Consider the following 19,296-nt stretch of genomic DNA (forward strand, 5'->3'; position numbering starts at 1 on the left):
AGCACCGGTGAGCCTGCACCTTGAGCACCGTGTTCAGATTTGGGCCCCTCAGTGCCAGAAGGGCACAGAGCTGCTCGAGCCTGGGCAGAGGAGAGTGGCACAGCCACAAAGGGGCTGGCAGAGAGGAGCTGGGGGGAGCTACTGGGGGAACTGGGGCGGCTCAGTCTGGAGAGGAGGCTGAGGGCAGGCCTCCGCACCCAATGCAGCTGCCCTAAAGGAGGCTGCAGGTGCATGCCGGTGTCTTTTCTCAGGTGGCAGGTGATGGGAATAGAGGCCATGGCATCAAGCTGTGCCGGGGTGGGTTACACTGGATATCAGGAAGGATTTCTTCATGGACAGCATGGGCAAGCACTGGAAGGGGCTGCCCAGGGTGGTGGTGAGGTTCCCATCCCTGGAGGTATTTACAAGACATGGTGTGATGCTGGGACGTGGTAGGTCAGGCTGGTGGTTGACTTGACAACCCTGAGGGCCTTTTCCAACCTAGGTGGTTCCGTGACAGTCTGACCAGTGTGAAGCCCTACAAGTGGAAAGGTTTTAAGTCCATGCCGGTTCCCCACCGTCCCAGCAGTTCCAGGCTGGGACAAGGCACTGAGGCGGTGACACTTGTTCTTGCGGCATCCCACAGAATCGCTCCACGGCAGGAGAAGAGGAGCAGCTCACAGCCACGATCCCCGTTCCAGTGGGTGCTGCCGACAAACCTTTGACTTCCAGACCATCGCGTATTTTTGAACGTTTTTTAAACACTTTGCTGTTCTATTTTTCCCCAGGGGGCAGTTACTCTTGGTGCAAAGTGCAGCCGCCCATGCCCACCTCCTCGCCCTGCTTTTAGGGGCCCGGCTGAACCCCGCATCCCCCCGCAGCACGCCCCATGCCGGCTCTGCACCCCCACATCCCCATTCCTGGCAGGAGCCCCAAGCCCGGGGGGGCTCCCACGGGGCAGCACCTCCCAGCCCCACTGCTGTGACCTGGGGGGGGCGGGCGAAGAGGCTACTTTTATTATTTAATCCTTTATTTCATTATTTTACGTGCTGTTTGCGAGGCGGGAAGGGGAGAGGGGGAGCACATGAAGGACGAAAGCGGGGCCGGGGGGGCCGGGGCCGGGGGGGCCGGGGCCGGGGGGGCCGGGGCCGGGGGGGCCGGGGCCGGGGGGGCCGGGGCCGGGGGGGCCGGGGCCGGGGGGGCCGGGGCCGGGGGGGCCGGGGCCGGGGGGGCCGGGGCCGGGGGGGCCGGGGCCGGGGGGGCGGCGGCGGCCGGCAGGGGGCGCGGCGGCCCCGGCGGAGCGGAGCGGAGCGGGGGGGAGCGGCGGGAGCCCCCCCCGGCCCCGCCCGGCGGAGCGGAGCGGGCAGGGCAGGGCCGGGCAGGGCCGCGCCGTGCTGCGGCATGGAGGGGACGCGGACCCCCCCCCGCTACGGATCGCTCGAGTCCACCCGCTGGCCGCAGCCAGGTGAGCTCCAAACTTTCCCCCGGGTGGCCCCCCCGCCACCCCTCCGGTTCTCTCCCCCCCTCCATCCTCCCCCCGGACTCGGGTACCGGAGCCCCGCGGGGCGCCCCGAAGCGGTACCGGCCCCAAGGGGAGCCGGGCACGGGCTGGGGGAGCCCCCGGGGAGCCCCCGGGAATGGGGCAGGGACGGGGGGACGGGGGGACGGGGTGCATGGGGAGGGAGGGAAGGGGCGGCTGGGGGAGAAGGGGTGGACAGCAGGGGATGGAGGGAGGGAGGATGGAGGGGAGGAAGGATGGAGGGAGGAATGAGCCCCCCCCCCCGGCTGATGCTGCCCAGAGAGGTGCAGAGCCGCCCTGGTCGGCAGGTTGGGTGCCCACGCTGCCCTTCGCTGCCTTTTCCCATTCTGACCAGTTCCTCCAGGATGAAGCGGGGTGGGCCTGGGGGAGGTCTGACCAGGGGGATCACCCAAATCATAGGACCTGGCCTTGGGGTGGGAGGTGATATCCCCCACACCTGGGCTGTGGGCACCTTGGGGAAAGGAGGCTCGTGCAGCCGGGGCGTCCTTCCAGCTGTAGTCCTACCCTCTGGATAGCACAACCTCTGCCCTTCCCCGTCCCTTTCTGCTCCCCGTTAGCCCCTTGCACCCAGCAGGACGGGGACAAGCAGCCAGAAAGTCATGGAGGGAGGCAGGGAGCAAACTCCAGCACCTTGCTTGATGCTGCTGTGGGGTTGTTGCCCGTGAAGCTGCTCTGCTCCACAGGGAGCTACCTGAAGCGTCCATCGTTCTCCTTTGTGCCTTCCAGAGCAGTAATATTTATCCCCACCATCTCCCCCTGCCTGAGGAGAGTGTCTGGGTGAGGGTGTGCAGGGGTTTGAGCTTGTCCCGCAGGACTGGGGTGCTCGGCCATGCACTGCAGGTTCTTGAGGTTCATGTCCCTCTGCTGGGCACCGCAGGGGACAAGCACTGTGCCACCTCTGTAAACGCTGCCCCAGAGCCGGGCAGCATGTTGTGGTTGCTCTTGCTATCAGACTTGTGGAGCAAGGGCTGGTGGTGGTGAGCTGAATGCCTCCTGCCCCCGCTGCTTTCTATGGCAGGGAAAAACCCACAGCTGAGTTAAAGGCCTCTTGGGATGTGGCCCAGGTAAAGGGCCCTGACCCCCCTCCTTGGGGCACTGTCGATCAGTCGCCCAACTTTAATCATCGCTCACAACTCAACCCTGAACTGGCTGCTGCTGTGACTCATCCCAGACTTGCTGCTGGCTGTCTAAATGTTTTCACCAAAGCCATACGGAGTGAAAGTCTCCAGCTATTATACTCCTCATTAACGATACTCTCTTCCCCTGGGCCATGCGTGATGATCAGAGCATCCCCAAGTTGAGATCAAAGCTTTCTCCCCTTACTGGGTTTCCCAGCTGGAAATGCTGCCTGTCGGGGCGCTTTGCTCGGGCAGCGTGGGGCAGATTTCTGTGTGTGGGGCAGATTTCTGTGCATGGGGCAGATTTCCATGCCTGGTGCCACTGCCGCCTGTGCAGCTGTGGGAGCAAAGGGGCCCTGGGCAGCGTGGCTGCTCATGTGGTCATCCCACTGCCTCCCTGAAGGGACACTCAGACTGTAAGCTTGGACACAGGTTTAATGAACGCCTCTGCTATAGCCCCTAATTGGTGCCAGGCACTTAGAAATGGGTGTTAGAAACCCATTCTCAGCTTGGCAAAACCACCTCTGGGGTATCTTTGGCCCAGCTGCCTGCAGGATGTGCTGGGTTTTACTCCCTTGTGAGCTCGGAGTGTCCACGCTTCCATCTGTGATGGCTTTATGGAGTCGCTGCCATCACACAGGCTGCGCATGGAGCTGCGGTGTGGCCTGTGCCTGTAGCTGGGGGGCTCAGGGACGTGGGATCCCCTGCGTCTGCCTGGAGAAAGCGTCTCCTGCACTAGCAGAGAAGATCCATGTAAATCCTATGTATTTGTCACAGACTTACCTCATCACATGGAATCACAGAGGAATTTGGATCAGGAGGGAGCTCTGGAGATCTTGAGCCCAACTCCCAGCTCAAAGCAGGTTTAGTTAGATCAGGTCACTCGCAGCCTTGTCCAGAAGGAATCTTGGACCAAGGATGAGATCCCTTGACCTCTCCAGTCCCAGTTCTTGTTTCCTGAAGGGAAAATGTTTTCCTGCAATCTAACTGGAACCTCCGGTGTTCCAGCTTGTGTTCATCATCTCTTGCCTGATCTTTGCACACCTCCAAAAGGAGTCTGACTCCTTCTTCTCTGCTTCCTCCCATTAGGTAGCTGAGGACAGCCATGAGATCCCCCTTCACCTTTTCTCCTTCGGGTTGAGCAAACCTGCTTCTGTCAGCCTCTCCTTGCCCATCTTGTGCTCCTGTCCCTGCTCTTGCTCAGATGTTCAGCTCTTGGCAAGACCGCCTGTGGTCCTGGGCAGATGCTGGTGGATGGAAGGGGTCTCCACCAGCAAGTTAATCCTATCAGCATCCTGTAGGGTAGGGCATCCTATCAGTAGCCCTTGGGTTGCTGTCTGTATGGATTCACTGGTTTATCATGAGGGTTGATGGATGTTTTTCATGCAGAGGATTAGCTCTGTTTTCCATTGCCCAGGTGTTCCTGCACCCCACAGTGTCTCCGGTCCTGCTTCCCAAGCCCTTGTGTTTACTTGGTGCCAATCAACATGAAGGATTGGCTGATGTTGGGCAGGGTCTCACCCTTACCAAAAACCCCAGCAGGAGCAGCGTGGGGTTTCTGATCCTGAGGACTTTCTCCATTCTTCACTGAAAACAGAAGGGGTAAGGAGGAGGTGCCTGTGACAGATTTTAAGGAAGCAGAGGGAAGCGCTGGGGGCTCATGGAGGCCCGAACGGCAGAGGCAGAAGGGTGCTCCTGCCAGGGGGCTGTGTCCATTTTGCAGGAGCTCTCACATGGGGCTGCCCTTGCTCCTGAATTAAGCAGCTCCAGGCACATGACTCCCTGCTTAGAGCTCTTCTCCAGGACTTACTGCTCCGGTGAGATCTTCCCTGCCGTGCTGAGGACACGTCTTGCCTTAGGGACACTGAGTGCCCTGTCCCAACCACACCACCAAGGGGAGCTTCCAGCTCAAATCCTGCAACCATCGCTCTGCTGCATGGCGTAGACCTGTCCCTTGTCCCCACCCCATGGGTCACTCCTGATCTGCAGCCTCCGCTGTCCTGCAGAAAGGTGGCTGTGGGGTGCCTGAGGGCAGCTCCTCCTGCACAGTGTGTCCCCAGCCACACTGAATTCCCTGTTGCTGATGCAAACCCACCCCGAGCCGAGCCAGCAGCTCTCTCACCCCTGTGGGCAGCTGCCTGTGGGCCGACATTGCCCAGCACTGCCTCCTCCTCCCTTCGTGTGCACAGGCGAGGATTTGCTCCCGCAGCTGGGATGGCTGCGGCTAATGAGGTTCTGGGATGAGAAGGGAGAAGGAGCGATGCTGACACCTGTTTCAAGCCATTGTGCTCACTGTTGTGGGTGGGAAGCAGCTGGCTGATGACCTGAGCCAGGTACTTCTGCCACCAGTGATCAGAGCTGTGCTGGGTGAGTCCCCCACCCACCCAGGCCAGCAGTGACAGGAGCTCCCCTGGGCCCACCCCTGTGCTCCAAGCAGGGCTCAGATCTGTCCTCGGCTAATGAGAGCTGCAGTCAGCTCGTGTCTTTGTTTACTGGAGCATCTGTAAAACAATCAGCCTCGTCATTTCAGCCTGGTCACTGAAGGGACACTTGGAGCAATGCAGCTTTTTCCTGACGGGTCTAGAGCCGCACTGAAGTGTAGGCAGCACCCCAGGGAGCGGCTCCTTCAAGTGCACGGTGGCCGTTCGGTCTGCACCCCGGGGTGTGTTACCTGCTGGTCCGCTGCCTTCTGCAGGGAGGTGTGGGCAGGGCACGTATATAAGGAGGTGTGAGCAGGGCACATATACAGAGAGGTGTGAGCAGGGCACACCTGCAGGGAGGTGTGAGCACTGCCCCCAGCCCCCTGCCCATGGCCGGGTGCAGCAGCGAGGCGCTGCGGGGGGGCAGTGCAGCAGGATGCTCTGGATGGGAGCTCAGCATCCCGGTCCCCTAGCAACCGAGGTCCTGTCCCCTAGCAACAGCAGCCCGGTCCTGCAGCAACCGCATCCCTGGTCCCGTAGCAACCCCAGTCCGGTCCCCTAGCAACCCCTTCAGGCCGATGGAAAGCAGGCTGGGGGTTTGAGGGGGGTCCTGGGCTTGTTTGCAGCACAGGCAAGAGCTGATGGGAGGCAGCACATCCAGCCCCACGTTGTGTCCAGCCCACATTTCCCTTGATCTGTCCTGAGCGGGTGCTGGCTCCTAGGAGCATCTTGAGAGTTCAGGATGGGGAACAACCGAGGATTTGGCATACTGGTGTTGGCTGAAAGTGTCCTGGATGGCTGCTGGGGAGGGAGGCATTCTCCGAGTAATCCTCATTAGTTTCTAAGCCAGAAAGAGAGGAGAACTGTTCCCCAAACCAGTCATGGTAACCTAAACTACTCATATTGCTGCTCTTAAACCTTCTCCACCAGCAGCCTTGGAAACATGCCTCACTCTGGGAACAATTTCTCCAGCAGTTTTAAGTGATGAGCAGAGGACCAGTGAGTGCGGGGTGCTTTGCCTTGTGCCTTTGTACTGATCTCTTCCTGCCCTGCATGGGCAAAGTCCCAGGGCTGCAGAAAGCCAAAGTGTCATAGCAGAGATGTGTGCACTGTGGAGATCCAAAGGAAGCCTAATTTTCCCCTGATGTGTGTGATTGTTAACGTTGTCTCATAGCCTGGCTTTGCTGTAGCTGCTGAGCCCCCCCCCCCCCAACCTGTGCTGCACGTACATCACAGGAGAGCCAGATTAGCCTGCGTGTGATGAATGCAGTGCTGCACGTCACTGATAACAAGCTCGCTGACATGATGCTGAGAGACAGACTGGCAGGGAGCAGGGAACTGGCCTCCTCTATCCCATAAAACAGGCTGGGGGTTGCTGCAGGCTGTGCAGGCTTGTAGGCACTGTGTGAATCAGTGGGACATCAGTGGGACATGGGTGGAGGCAGAGCTGGTGGTCAGAGCAGGATGATGCCTGCTGGACTCTCATCCTGCCCATTCCCCCGGCTTGCCACCACGCTCTTCTGAAATACAAGAGCCTTTTTTTCCCATATTTTGCTGTGATGTTTTTGGCTCTTGTCCTGAGTCAATGACATACCCTTTTCCTGACTGTTTCCCCAAGTGGGTTTCCCAAAGTACTCTTTCCATGAATGTGTCGGGCTCTTTCCTCTCACAGCAGCAACCTGGAAAAGAACTTAAAACTGCACACGCTTACTGGTGATGCTGTCTGGTGTTTGCAGGGGGTCTGGGAAACGCCATCGTCCTCAGCACCTTAATGTCAGCTGCTGGCTGATGTGGCTCCATTTTCCTTTACAGAGGATGAAATTGTTTCCATGGCCGACTCCACTACCACCATCGATGACATCGAAGGGGAACTCTTCAAAATCGAGAGGATCAGGGAGATCCTGGTGAGGAGGGAGTCGGAGCTGCGATACATGTGAGTGCTGGGAGCCAGCCTATTTCTATGCAAACAGAGTCGATGGCATGGGTTTAACCAAGCTAAAACATGCCTGTATTCCACCACGAGCACCCCATCTTCTCAGCAGGTTCATGCTCAGCTCTTGGGCTGGGATTGGGAATGGCCCTGAGGTTTGGTGGCTCATTGCTGCTCTCTGGAGACACTGCTTTGCCCCAACACGCAGATCTCTGGCTGTTGAACAGCCATGTGGCTGCAGTTTTCTGTCCCCATGCTGCAATGTTACGCATCCTCCCAGCTCTGATGTGTCTGGACCAGCCTCAGTCCCTCGTTCCCAGCACAGCCTTTGCAGCTAGATGTGGGGGGAAGGGTTTTCTCCAGGGCTCAGGGCTGTAGTCAAAACAGTTTTGGAGTAAAATTCTGAATGCCTTTCATATTTAAGGCAATCGATAGTCACTGTGCTGCAGTGACTGAGGGTGATGAAGAACATTTTCTCAGGATATATATCGGGATCTGCTGTGGTGTGGGAGGAGAAGGACTGACTTACCCATGCTCCAGGTTACAATGGCACAATGGTCTCCACTGAGCTCTTCCCCTTTGGAGTATCAGCACGGATAATTTGGGTGCACAGAGTGACAAGATCAAAGTGGCACAAAAAGAATCACAGGATCTTAGAATATCCTGAGTTGGAAGAGACCCACAAGGATCATTGAGTCCAACTTCTGGCCCCAAACAGGTCTACCCAAAAATTCAGACTGCATGGCTGAGAGTGCAGTCCAAACGCTTTTTGAACTCTGACAGGCTTGGTGCTGTGACTACATCCCTGGGGAGCCTGTTCCAGTGTGTGACCACCCTCTCAGTGAAGAACCTCTTCCTGATGTCCAGCCTAAAGCTCCCCTGCCTCAGCTTGACACCATTCCCACAGGTCCTGTGACTTGTGATTAAGGAGAATAGATCGGCGCCTGCCCCTCCACTCCTCCTCGCGAGGAAGTTGTAGGCCGCGATGAGGCCTCCCCTCAGCCTCCTCTTCTCCAGGCTGAACAGGCCCAGTGCCCTCAGCCGCTCCTCATACATCTTCCCCTCTAGGCCCTTCACCATCTTCGTAGCCCTCCTCTGGACACTCTCCAACAGTTCAATGTCCTTTTTGTACTGTGGTGCCCAGAACTGCACACAGTACTCGAGGTGAGGCCACACCAGAGTAGAGCGGGACAATCACCTCCCTCGACCGCCTAGCGATGCCGTGCTTGATGCACCCCAGGACACGGTTGGCCCTCCTGGCTGCCAGGGCACACAGCTGGCTCATATTCAACTTGCTGCCAACCACAACCCCCAGATCCCTCTCTGCGGGGCTGCTCTCTAGCATCTCATCGCCCAGTCTGTACGTGCAGCCAGGGTTGCCCCATTCCTGCTGCAGGACCCGGCACTTGCCTTTGTTAAACTTCATGGACCCCACTGGTGCCAGGCTGCCCATTTACCACAACCCTTTGAGCCCTGCCTGTCAGCCAGCTGTTCACCCATCGTATGATGTTTTTATCTGGCTATATGCTGGACATTTTGTCCAGTAGGATCTTATGAGAAACCGTGTCAAGAGCTTTACTGAAAAGGCAGAAATAAAGCCAGTTTGATGCAGAGGGAGGGCCACAAGAGAAAAGCTCATGAAGCAAAGCTGTGGCAAAGCTGCACAGCCCCTCTGGGGCCACTGGGGTCTGCAGTCCTGACTCTGGCTTAGTGGGCAGAGGTGACTGGGAGGCAGCTGAAAAAAAAAGCAAAGATCCAAGGGGCTGGAAGGCTCACTGCAACATGAGATAAACAGGTGGCGCTCCCAGCACAGCTCTGCATATCATGCACATGGTTTCCAGCTTGCGAAGACCTGCATGCCATCAGCGAGAGGCAAAGCAGGGTGCTTGGCCAAGACGCCTCTGAGCCAGAAACAAAAGGAGGGACATACCCTGGGTCAGCTCAGGGCTGCAGAAAGCCGGGTCAGACCCATGGAAATGGGGCTCCCAGCTCCCTGCACTGCCCTAGGGCAACCCTCAAACCCTCAAAGTCCTGGTGTGGGCAAAGAGGGAACATGCCATGCACATGGAAGTGAGATGTTATTTGTCGGCCTCATTAAAATCTCAATGACCCAAATCAAAATTCAACAAGCAGTTATAATTTGAATTGCAATGATACTAGCATTCATGGTCTGAATTGATTATGCTTTTTAATATCACTACCTTGCTACAGTCAGCCCAGTCCTGAGCTCCCGTGCGGTCAGGTCAGCCGCAAACCTGTGATTTTTTAATGGTAATTGAAAAAAAAAAAAAAAGTATTTACTGGGCTACAGCACTTGACATGCTGCTATTTTAACATGTTTGGGTCTCTACTGGTGCCTGCACCACAGGGATGACAGGAGCCTGGCAGTGCCCATGTAAACCCGCTGCCTGCAGTAGCTGTGAGCTGGACTGTGGTCTCATGGCTCAGATTTGGAGTGATGACCTCTGTGAGGGATCAGCACAGTTCGTCCCAAATCTTTGCTGAAACGGATTTTTGGAAGTCATAAAAAGTGAAGTACTTAAATGCTTTCCATGGCAACCAGTACCTAAATCTCATGGGTGCTGTCAAAACTCACAGCTCTTGGTTTTCTGTATCCCATTATTTGTTTTCTATGTCCTGGGGTGGGTACGGCTGCAAAATTCATCACTGGGAAGTTTTTGGAGGCACCAGAATTGCATGTCTGAGCAGCTGGGAGTCACTGCCAGGGACAAGGGAACTCCCAGACCTGGCTTCTGCATGATGGATTTAGACAGGATGGGGCTGTGGGGCTGCAGCGGGGCTTATTTTACCAATGGGGGAAAAAATAGGATCAGTCGGACTGTAGGGCTCAGGGAAATGGACATCTCCGTTGATGTGCCACCAAGTGGAGATGTGACTTGTTTGGTCAGTCCATAGGGACTGGTGTTTTCTTCTTGCTGGAGATGTCAACCTCAAATATTCCAACATTTCTGAGATGTCTGTGCTGTGGAAAACAATGTTACTCCTGGCATTTCTCCCTTTACAGGGCAAAAGAAAGGTCTGAATTTCCTACGAGAGGTGCAGCTTCCCTCCTTACCTGCTCTGTGCAGGAGTGACCTGCTCTGATCCCAGGCCAGGCAGGGCAGCACAGCCATGGCTGATGCTGCAACGTTATCTCAGGTGGCAGAAATAATCCCAGCTCCAGCAGCAGCCTCCTGGGTGCTTGCCTTTGCAATCTCTCCCAGGTTTTATTGAAATGACAATTTTTATTACCGCCCATTCATTACTTTTATTATAAGTTTTCAAATGATTTAATTCAATTTTAATTTTCATATTTCAGTTATCATTTGACTCTTCATTTTAATTTTAATAAGTCTATCACCGTTGATCAGCCAGCTGCCCATGTGTCCTGTGCAGCCCTCCTGCTCGTGCTCTTTGCAGAAGCTCAGGGCTCAGCCACCAAGGCACGAGGAGCAGGTGATACAAGGACAGACAGAGCTCCCTCTTCTCCCCACGCAGCTGCCAGCCGTTGGCATTGGTGGACCTGCTCAGTGCAGTCTGCAAACAAGTGAAGACACTGTCAGATGGAGCAAGGGAATAACAGAGCCAAGAGGAAAGACTTCCTCCGCCTGGGATGTTCTCCTCCTACAGCGATATCACACGGGGTCCCTCTTCATCAGTCTGTTCGTTTTCCTTTCTCTAATTAATATTTCTGGTGTCCTCGGCACAGCTGACAAATCTGCAGCTTCGAGTAGCTCCAGCGTGACTCATCCCAGATGGGTGGACGGCGTGACTCAGTGGAAGGGCCGGCAGGATTACCGAAGGTGCAGGCAGGGCTTTTAATAAGAAAGGCACATCTGTTCAAGGTGGCACCAGCTCGTGAGTCGACTGTGTATTATCTGTAGACACAGATCGTGTTTTAGGGTTTCTCATCACTCACAGATGTGGAGCTTGCTAAAAATCTCAGCTGAGTTCTTCCAGGTTGGATGCTTTGCCATGCACCCTGCACAGCATCCATGGAGTGAATTCTCCTGCCTTCAGGTCTTGGGTGACCTTGGGAAGCTCATGTCAAGATGCTGGAGTGCTTGGTAGGGTTCAGGAGGACGTACAGAGTCTCTGTCAAGGTTAAAAAAAAAAAGGGGGGTTTCTGATTCCTTGATTTCAAATGAGCCAGTGGCCCAAATCCCCTGAGTAGGGATCTCTGTTTCCTGGGTGCCTCAGTGCCATTGGAGAGTGCCCAAAACCCTTCAAACTGAGGCGTTAAAGTTCACTATGACCAGACATCATCATTCCTCGGTCTTGTCCAAGTGGGGCTTTAGTGAGGGCACAAGCATGTGATACTTTTGTGATAAATCAGTGAGTAAATTGGGTTAAGCCTTCTCCACTAGCTGCACTCACACTGGTGCACCTTTGGGGGTGGCTGAGCATCTATGGTGCTTCCTCCTCCTCCCCGGGCATCACCAAACTGCCCCAGCACGGTGTGTGCCACCCTGCCGCTGACACCTGAGCTAAGCTCAGTGCCTCCTTGGGCTTGTCCTTCTTGGTGTCTTGCTGCTGGCGTGATACGGTTTCATTGCCCACGGCTTCAGCAGGCACCTTTTCTCCTGTTGAAATGACCTTGCTCCTCAGCAGGCACCTGCAAAGTTTGCACACTTTTCCCCTGTGTTGTATTTCATTTTTCTGACTCTTTTTTTCATTTCTGCAGAAAGCTGGTATTAAAAGTGTCAGACTTTTCTTGGTGGTGGCAGTTTCTCTTTGCTTTTAGATTTTGCTATTTAAGGAATTTTTTATTTATTTATTTTTTCTTTCGAGAAGAAACACAGCTGCTATTGCGTGTGCCAGGTTTTAATAAGGTATCATTGTCATTAGAATGACAAAACTTTTGCTTTGCCAACAGCCGGTGACACAACCCATTTAGCTGCAAAAGCTGCTCTGAGATGAAGTGGCTGCCGATTCCCATGGGAAGGCAGGCAGATCTGTGCTCCCCACCGTGGGCACCGAGGGCATGTGCTGGGTTTTGCTCTGGACATTTTACACCTTTCCTCTCCCAGCATTTCCCTCAGTGGTTTCATTTGTGTCTCTGCAGGATGGATGACATTCAGCTTTGCAAAGAAATCAGCCGGCTGAAAAAGGAGCTTCAAAAACTGATAGCCCTTCCAGGTAAGGCTTTGTAGAACTTCAAAGAGCTGCACCCTGCCTCTGCACTCAACAGAAAGATTGCCATGAAATCCAAGCAGCTCTTCACCATGTCCCCCCTTGGGACGCTCCCAGAGATGCTGCAGCTGCAGGCAGTGCATGAGCAGCAGGAACGTGGCTCCTTGGGTCTGACCCGAGGTCTTTCTTGGAACAGGGAGACCTCATGCAGGCCTAAGCTGACAGCAGAGGAAACAGAAGGGGAAGGAATACGAGTCCTCTGAGGAGCAGCATGGGTCTGGCAGAGGGGGAAGACAGGGAAGGGTTGAGTTAGGTTCCAGTGAATGGTGGGACCTGTTGCGTCCACTGAGAACATGGCTTGGGTGAGTTAAGAGGAGAAGCAGGGGACATTGTGAGACCACACCTTGGAGGCAGTGGGATGAGAGAGGCCTTCAGAGGCCTCAAGAGCATGGAAAGCAATGAATTGGTGCTGTGACCATGTCAGAGATGTCTGTCAGCAGCAGGGCAGAGGGCAGCATCTGCCAGGACAGGGCTCCTGGTTGCAACCAGGGTAAGGTGGGTGCTGGGTGTCCCTGTTACAACCAGACCTGCCCTTCTGTGGCCAAATCTCAGCTCTCTAAAGGATCCCCTTCAGCCAAAATACTTTAATGAAAGCACACACCAAACAACTCCGGGTTCGAATGAGAAGGAACAAGAAGGGCTTCCTCACACGCTTGCCATCACTGCTCATCAAGCTGTGCCTCCTCCTAGGACATCCCCATTCAGCCCCAGGAAGGACTCTGGCTGTGTTTTCAGGACTAGGTGGGAGTCAGGTCCCTGCTTACTCATACTCATGTGAGCCTTAAGATCTGGACCTCGGTTACTTCCACCACAGGTACCTCACTGAAGATGCTGTGCTGAGACCACGGAGTGGGTAGCAGGGGGTGATGCCTGGGCGCAGCTGTGCACATCTGCTCTCCAGAGCAGCTCAGCTCAGCAGGTTTGTGCCCGAGGTTATTCCCAAGCCAAGGGTGGCAGAGACCTTTTCTGCTGCCGTAGTGTCGCTGTGCTGTGTGTGCTTTTGAAACACCAGCACACAGACTGAGGCAGGTAAGAGCCCAACTGCTGCTTAATATGCAGGTCTTGGTCAGATTAATATAACCTGGCCGCATCAGAGGGAGGTTCAGGCTTGGGTGGGGGAAGATTCTGCCATGAAGACAGGAGCTGCATGAGAAATGTAGACCCACATCTCATAGGGATTTTTAATTCAAACAGCTTCTAGTTTGTAAATTAAGGCTTGACTTAAATGGTGGCTTAGGAACAGAATTAAACTTGTTTTCTGAAGATTGAGGAATGTGTCTGGCTTTTCTTCATCTGCTTTGGTCTTTAATTTCAAGTCTTTTCAGTGTTCCCAGATTCAGCTGAAGCAGAAATGCTGCTTACATGAGGGATGCTTTTTTTGCCTTCTTTATAACTTGGCTCAAATCAGGCCATGCTGGAAAAATCCTGCAAATTGCCTGCTTTGTGAGACTGTTGCAGCAGATCATTCATAAAAATGGGTGTTGAGGTTTGGTTCAGAGAAGGATTCAAAGACGTCAGTGCTTACTCAGAGCTCATCCAGACCTGTGGCATGAAATCTCACCAGACCAAAGTGCCTTTAATAATTCAGAGAGATACTGTGGTCATGATGGACTCTGACATCAGCAGGTTGGAAAAAAAGGTGCAGTGTTTGTACAGTGGGTTACCTCTGATGTGCTCTAACTCAGGAATGGAGGCTGCTAACTAACTCCAACTAAGCCGTTATGTTTGTGGCCAGCCTGATGACTCTGATTTTCACGGCAGCCTAATGACATTGTGCTTCAGTTCCCAGCAGACAGGTGGGAGCTGTTGCAGGAGGCTGTGGCAATGGCCCTGTGACTTTCCATTAACTCCTCATGGAGGAAGACCCGTGTCTGTGTCCCAGATCAGCTTTTTCTGCCGGGGAGCTCGAGCTCACTCCCTGCACAAAACCACAATGGGAGGAGAAGCCATTGTTTTCTGGGGGTGTTCCTAACAGCATGATGATAATGAATTCCTTCTACTCAGACCCCCACAGCAGCACCTCCCAGCAATTCATAGCAGACTTTAAACTACAAATCAATACACAGTTTACGTAACTGCTGAGACCCTGCTGACAGGCTTCGCTCCATACTGAGAATTTTGCTGCATTTTTATTTAGCTGAAGGAAAACTGGAGATTGATCCATCGTGTGCTGGATTGATTTTGGAGCTGGCTGCTGAATTCAGAAATGGTGTTAAATAGCTGCAGCGCAGACAGTCACAATTTCCTCCCAAGGTAGCTCTCCATTTAGATCTAACACTCCTCTATCTTATAGAATCATAGAGTGGTTTGGGTTGGAAGGAACCTTTAAAGGCCATCTAGCCCAGTCCCCAAGGATCTCCACGTATCCTGCTTACCAGTATGTACCAATTTATATGGAACATGACATCGCAGTGATGTGAGAGTTTCCTGGGTCTTCACTAATTCACTGCCCAAAGATACATGGCACAAGTGCTTCAGTTAGGTCAGTGTGTGGGTGCAGATGACAATCAGGGCTAGTACATTCCAAATAGCCTGGCAGACACTTGCAGTCATCCTTGTCATTGGGGGTGGATGGAGCCCATGTAGGCTGACGATGTTTTGAAAGGTCAGATGCACTGGGTAAGATCACAGGGACAGTGCTCAGCAGGGAATAAGGCTATGAAAAGCAGTGGATCGTGTTTGTTCTCATGTCTTTCTCTATACAGGGTAGTGGTGCAACATGTTCCCAGAGCACATGGGCATTGCTGATAATTCCCCCCTTCTGTTTTTGAGTCACTTGGATCCCTGGCTGGTTTCTCAAGGACCTGGCTGAGTGGCAGCCAGGTGGGGTCTCTGGAGACTAAGACCATGGTTGGGTGTTCTGGCATGGGAAGTGTGGGTTAGGCACATCCTGGCAGAAGGATGATACCTGAATCTGACATTTCTGAGCACCTTGGGACCAGGTGCCCACCCTCTTCAGCAGTGACCCCTAGAGCCATGGAGTCCCACCAGTGAGGCTACTTTGCTTAGCAACCCTTTCTCTGCTTTGTGAAGCTCCCAGTTGCATCTAGCAATGCTCATCCCCATGGAGTTTTGGTGAGAGACTCAAAAATCAAAGTTTGATCACACCAGACCCAGGTGGTTTGAGATGAGGTTTTCGCTTATTTAGCAGCCTGTATCTGGGTCCAGGCACTTTGGGTTGGATTTTTCCCCTGCTGTTATATCTGCTTCCAAGTGGGGCAGAGCAAGCTTGGCCTTGGCACAGGAGTGTTGACCCCTGCTGTTGTGTGAAATATGCTCCTTGTGCTGCAGAGACCGAGAAGTCCAACGAGGAGAAGCAGAAGGAGGAGGAGCTGGTGCAGCAGATACACAAGCTGGTGGAAACTCGGGATTTTCTGGTGGATGATGTGGAGTTTGAGAGGCTCAGGTAGCTGGGTACAATTTATTCCTTGCAATGAGGACAGTGCAATCTGTCCTTAGATTGGCGTTATGCTTTGCCAGATGCCTCGCTGCTCCTTTCCCAGTACTAACCAATCTCTTTATCACAGGGAGAGAGAAGAAGACAAGGAAATGGCAGAATTCCTGCAAAATAAGCTCTCCAAAAGCTACCTCCAGAAAGCAAGTAGGTGGCTGATGAGTTTTATTCCTCCCATTGAACCTCCCTGCCAGTTTCTCCCTTCATTAAGCACTTTGTTCACAAGAGTTCATTGCTCTTTGTGGGGCGAGCTTACCTGGAGGCCATCTGTTGGTGGAGGAGGGTGTGGGGAAATGGCAAGTTTGGGGTGCTGGTGCTTGAGATCATATTGTGGAAGCATCACAAATCGCTGTGCTTCCATTTACCCTCCTGGCACTTCTCAGCCAGCATGGCCTATGAGGACTAGGACAAGTGGGTGTCCTTTCATGGTTCATGTACTTCATCTGACCTTTTCTAACCATCCCCTTCCATTTCATCACAGTTAGCTGAGGTCACAAGTCACGGTATCCATCCAGCCGTCCTCTCTTCATGGCCTTTGGTGGCAGGCCACCCTTCCCTGTGCCTCCATCACTGCTGGAGGAACACCTCCCCAGCGTGGTGGGCATCACCTGCCCTGGGTCCCTGTGCCTCTGCGTGAGGAGGGGCAGCACCACAGCCCTGAGAGGAGCTCTCAGAAGAAGCAATGGGCCTGTGCTCTTGTCAGTGAGCAGACACCAACCCTAAAGGTAACAATACCTCTCTCCATAGCTCCTGTCAAAGAGAAGAAAATGACTTCCAGAGGGCAGCAAACCTCCGCCCCATATATGACCAAGACAGGCCTCACGCTGCTCAAGGAGTGCTGTGGCTTCACCTGCTCCATCATGTAGCCAGTCCCCAGCTCCTCTGCACAGGACATGACCGTGGTAGTGTTCGCCTCCTGGGCTGGGTGACAGGGGTTCCCTGGAGTACTGGGGCTGCCCATATGGGGTGGGTGAGCGCTGATATATGGGACACAGAGCTCCTGGCACAGCAGGAATGGGGTACGAGGGACCACCAGGCTGCAGCCCATGGGGCTGGAAGGGAGGCAGCAGTGGTGATGGCTGGAAGGAGGCCGAGGAGATGGAGGGAAGCATGAAGGGAATAATGTGGTTGCAACCCATGGTTTCCTATTTCTTTCCTTTTCTCCCCAGGTCTCCAGCCAGCGTCCACTACCTGCTGTCCTCCGAGAGTTTCAACCTCCTGTCATTATTCATGCTTCCCACTGCAGCACCGCCACTGAAGAGACTTTCCAAGTAGGCTGGTGCAAGCTTGAATGATGGCATGTCTCCTTCGTGCCACGTCAATGGTCGTCTCCTCCATGACATCAACTGAATCCCACCAGAGCTCAGCTTGGCAGAGGTGTGTGCAGCAGTGAGCCCACGACAAAGAGGTTCTGCACCTGCCGGTGTAATAAAACAAGCACTTGGAGCTAACGTTTGGAGAACATCGTGCTCTACCATCCAAGAGAAGCTGTTGCCACAGATCTCATCCTTGGCCTTGTACCTTGTACCAGCTTGTGAGTCTCTGTGGGATGGTTCCTAAGGACTCTTTGTGGGGAATGTCTCTGGTCTGGGTTTTGTTGCGTTTGCCTTGATGTTATTGCCAAGTCCCCTATGGCTCTGGGTAGATCTGTGGGAAGTGAGAAGGGCATTGCCCGGGGCTGGCTGAATGAAGGGCTAATTCTTGTGATGCTTTCACCTGAGCACAGATGTAGTGTGTTGAACTACAGGCAGATGATCTGCTTTCCCCACCTCGCTATTACTGGGTTCAGTTTCAGCTCCAAGGAAAAAGAGGAAATCAGAGAAAAAGAGGAAAGGAGACAAAATCAGAAGAACAGAGCAACATGCAAAGGAAGATGAATCCAAACGGGAGACTAGAAATGTGGCAGGGAAGGTTGAGAGAGCAGCTGAGAGACACCCTCAATGCCAAGAGGGCACTCAGCCCTGCCCTCCAGCGCCCATCCAGTGCCCCCAGGCTCAGCACCATGAGCTGGACCTAAGTCCTATGTGAAAGGCTCACAGCACCCCGAGGTCACCCAGTGTTTCAGTCCTGCTGTCCCCTCTGAGCATCCCCATGTGGAGATGGCACAGCCAGAGCTGCTACACCCACTGCAGCAGGACAGGGGCTCTCCTTCTCCCAGGGTGTGGAGGCCTCTCACATCTCAAGCCCTGCCTGCCCTGTAGGGTGGTGTCGTGTCACTGGGAGGCCTGGGGTGGCCTCCCCTTTGGGTGGCTGCCCAGGAGCTTGTGCTGCCCTCTGGCCAAAGTGCTGAGGCCTTCAGCTCAGCCCTGCTGCAGCTTGCCGGTGGGCCTGGAGGTGGTGGGTGCCTCTGCCTGGCCCAGGGTCCGGTGTGCCCATGTCAGAGAGGTTGCAGCCCACCTGTCTCTTCTCATTGCACCTGAAAGCACATTCATCCCTATAAAACCACGCAGGTGGGACCCTTCCTGGTGCAATGTCACAAGCAGGTCCAAGTTCCTCCTGCATTTCTCTATCAGCACTGCCAGAAATCCCAGTTCTCTAACCTTTGAAAGGGGGTTTCCACTCACTTGTCCTTCCTGAGCAATCTTCTCTCCATGTGGTTCTTACCAGCAGCAATGAAAGTCCACGAGCTCTTAAGCAATCCCTCTGCACACTCACAGGCCAGGGTGCAGGGCTCCAGTGGGCTGTCACTGGACCTGGCCACCTCTAGCAAACTTGACCCCGCTTTGGTTCAGGTCTCCTCTGAGCTGACCTCAATGGTCTCAGTCTGAAGCCTGCTTCCATTTTGTGCTGCTTATTGTTAACGACCTACTGCATCCTACAACCACCCCTTGCCGGTTCCTGGTGTTCCCCTTGCTTTGGGGAAGCTCCTGCAGGCTGGAGGGAGCGCCCCGTGGAGCTTCCCTCCGCTCTGCCAGCCGGGTGTAACAACACGAGGTGCCTCCGCACCGCAATACACGGCCGGGGCTGTTGCTCAAGCAGCAGTGACAGGCCAGCAGCAGTAGCATCCAGCCTAGAGCTGGTGGGACATATCGGGCCTCTCTGCTCTTCCAGACACTGTCCTGTGGCTGCTGTGCCTGGCGGTGCTGCAGCCAGGCGTGGAGCGATGCGGGTGCTCGCTGAGACCCACGCAGACCCGTGGCTCAGGGCCTACAAGACCCCTCTCACTGTGCTCACCTTCCCCAGGCCTTGGGAAGGGTGAATTCCTGAGCCAGGATGTTTTGTTGGGCCAAGAGGGAGCCAAAGGCCGGGAAGAGCCCTTGATCCACTGCTTGGTCCCCAAATTCATCACTACCTCCACCCCTCCAGGCCCCAGGAGCCAGACTTCAGCTGGTGTGCAGTGCTTGGGCAGGCAGGGAGGATGGCCAGGAAGGAGACGGGGAGGATCCCGACCTGTTTTGCTCTGTGTTTGCCGGCTGTGTTTGTGTGGCTGGTTGTGGAACAGAAGGCAGGCTGCTGTCCTGGCCATATGATCCTATTTGGCCTGTGTTTTACCTGATGGCAAAGGTGCGCAGCACACGGGAGCGACACTCGTTCATGTGCATTGACTTCAACTAATAAATGTCTGTTGGAAGCTTGGTTTGTAAATATCTTCTCCTGTTTGGGGCCTTGGCAGAGATACCTCAGGCAGTGCTGCAGCAGGGCAGTTGGAGTGGAACAGAAAG

General features: G+C 54.4%; 1 protein-coding gene across 3 annotated transcripts; it reads left to right on the forward strand.

Moving 5' to 3' along the window:
• Nucleotides 1-1,291: 1,291 nt before the first annotated feature.
• Nucleotides 1,292-19,210, forward strand: LOC101790890 (bMERB domain-containing protein 1). 3 transcript variants are annotated; one of them, XR_003501197.3, is made up of 7 exons: nt 1,292-1,444; nt 6,870-6,990; nt 12,053-12,126; nt 15,472-15,586; nt 15,708-15,781; nt 16,116-16,359; nt 16,804-19,210. XR_003501197.3 is itself a non-coding variant. In XM_027471471.3 (7 exons), exons 1-6 carry the CDS (start codon nt 1,381-1,383, stop codon nt 16,498-16,500), a joined length of 567 nt encoding a protein of 188 aa, XP_027327272.1. In that variant the 5' UTR covers nt 1,292-1,380; the 3' UTR covers nt 16,501-16,536; nt 16,804-19,210. The 3 variants fall into 3 exon arrangements, 2 of the variants coding, with proteins under 2 accessions (XP_027327272.1, XP_027327273.1); XM_027471471.3 differs by lacking the exon at nt 16,116-16,359 and adding an exon at nt 16,382-16,536; XM_027471472.3 differs by lacking the exon at nt 16,116-16,359 and adding an exon at nt 16,382-16,533.
• Nucleotides 19,211-19,296: the final 86 nt, after the last annotated feature.

The sequence above is a fragment of the Anas platyrhynchos genome, chromosome 19 (assembly GCF_047663525.1).
Source record: "Anas platyrhynchos isolate ZD024472 breed Pekin duck chromosome 19, IASCAAS_PekinDuck_T2T, whole genome shotgun sequence".
NCBI lineage: Eukaryota > Metazoa > Chordata > Aves > Anseriformes > Anatidae > Anas > Anas platyrhynchos.

Bases quoted from the DNA above. Each gene is read 5' to 3' on its own strand.
- LOC101790890 (XM_027471471.3), top strand. From the start codon at position 1,381: ATGGAGGGGACGCGGACCCCCCCCCGCTACGGATCGCTCGAGTCCACC. The intron at 1,445-6,869 runs GTGAGCTCCAAA...TTTCCTTTACAG, and splicing joins CACCCGCTGGCCGCAGCCAG to AGGATGAAATTGTTTCCATG. The intron at 12,127-15,471 runs GTAAGGCTTTGT...CTTGTGCTGCAG, and splicing joins AAAACTGATAGCCCTTCCAG to AGACCGAGAAGTCCAACGAG.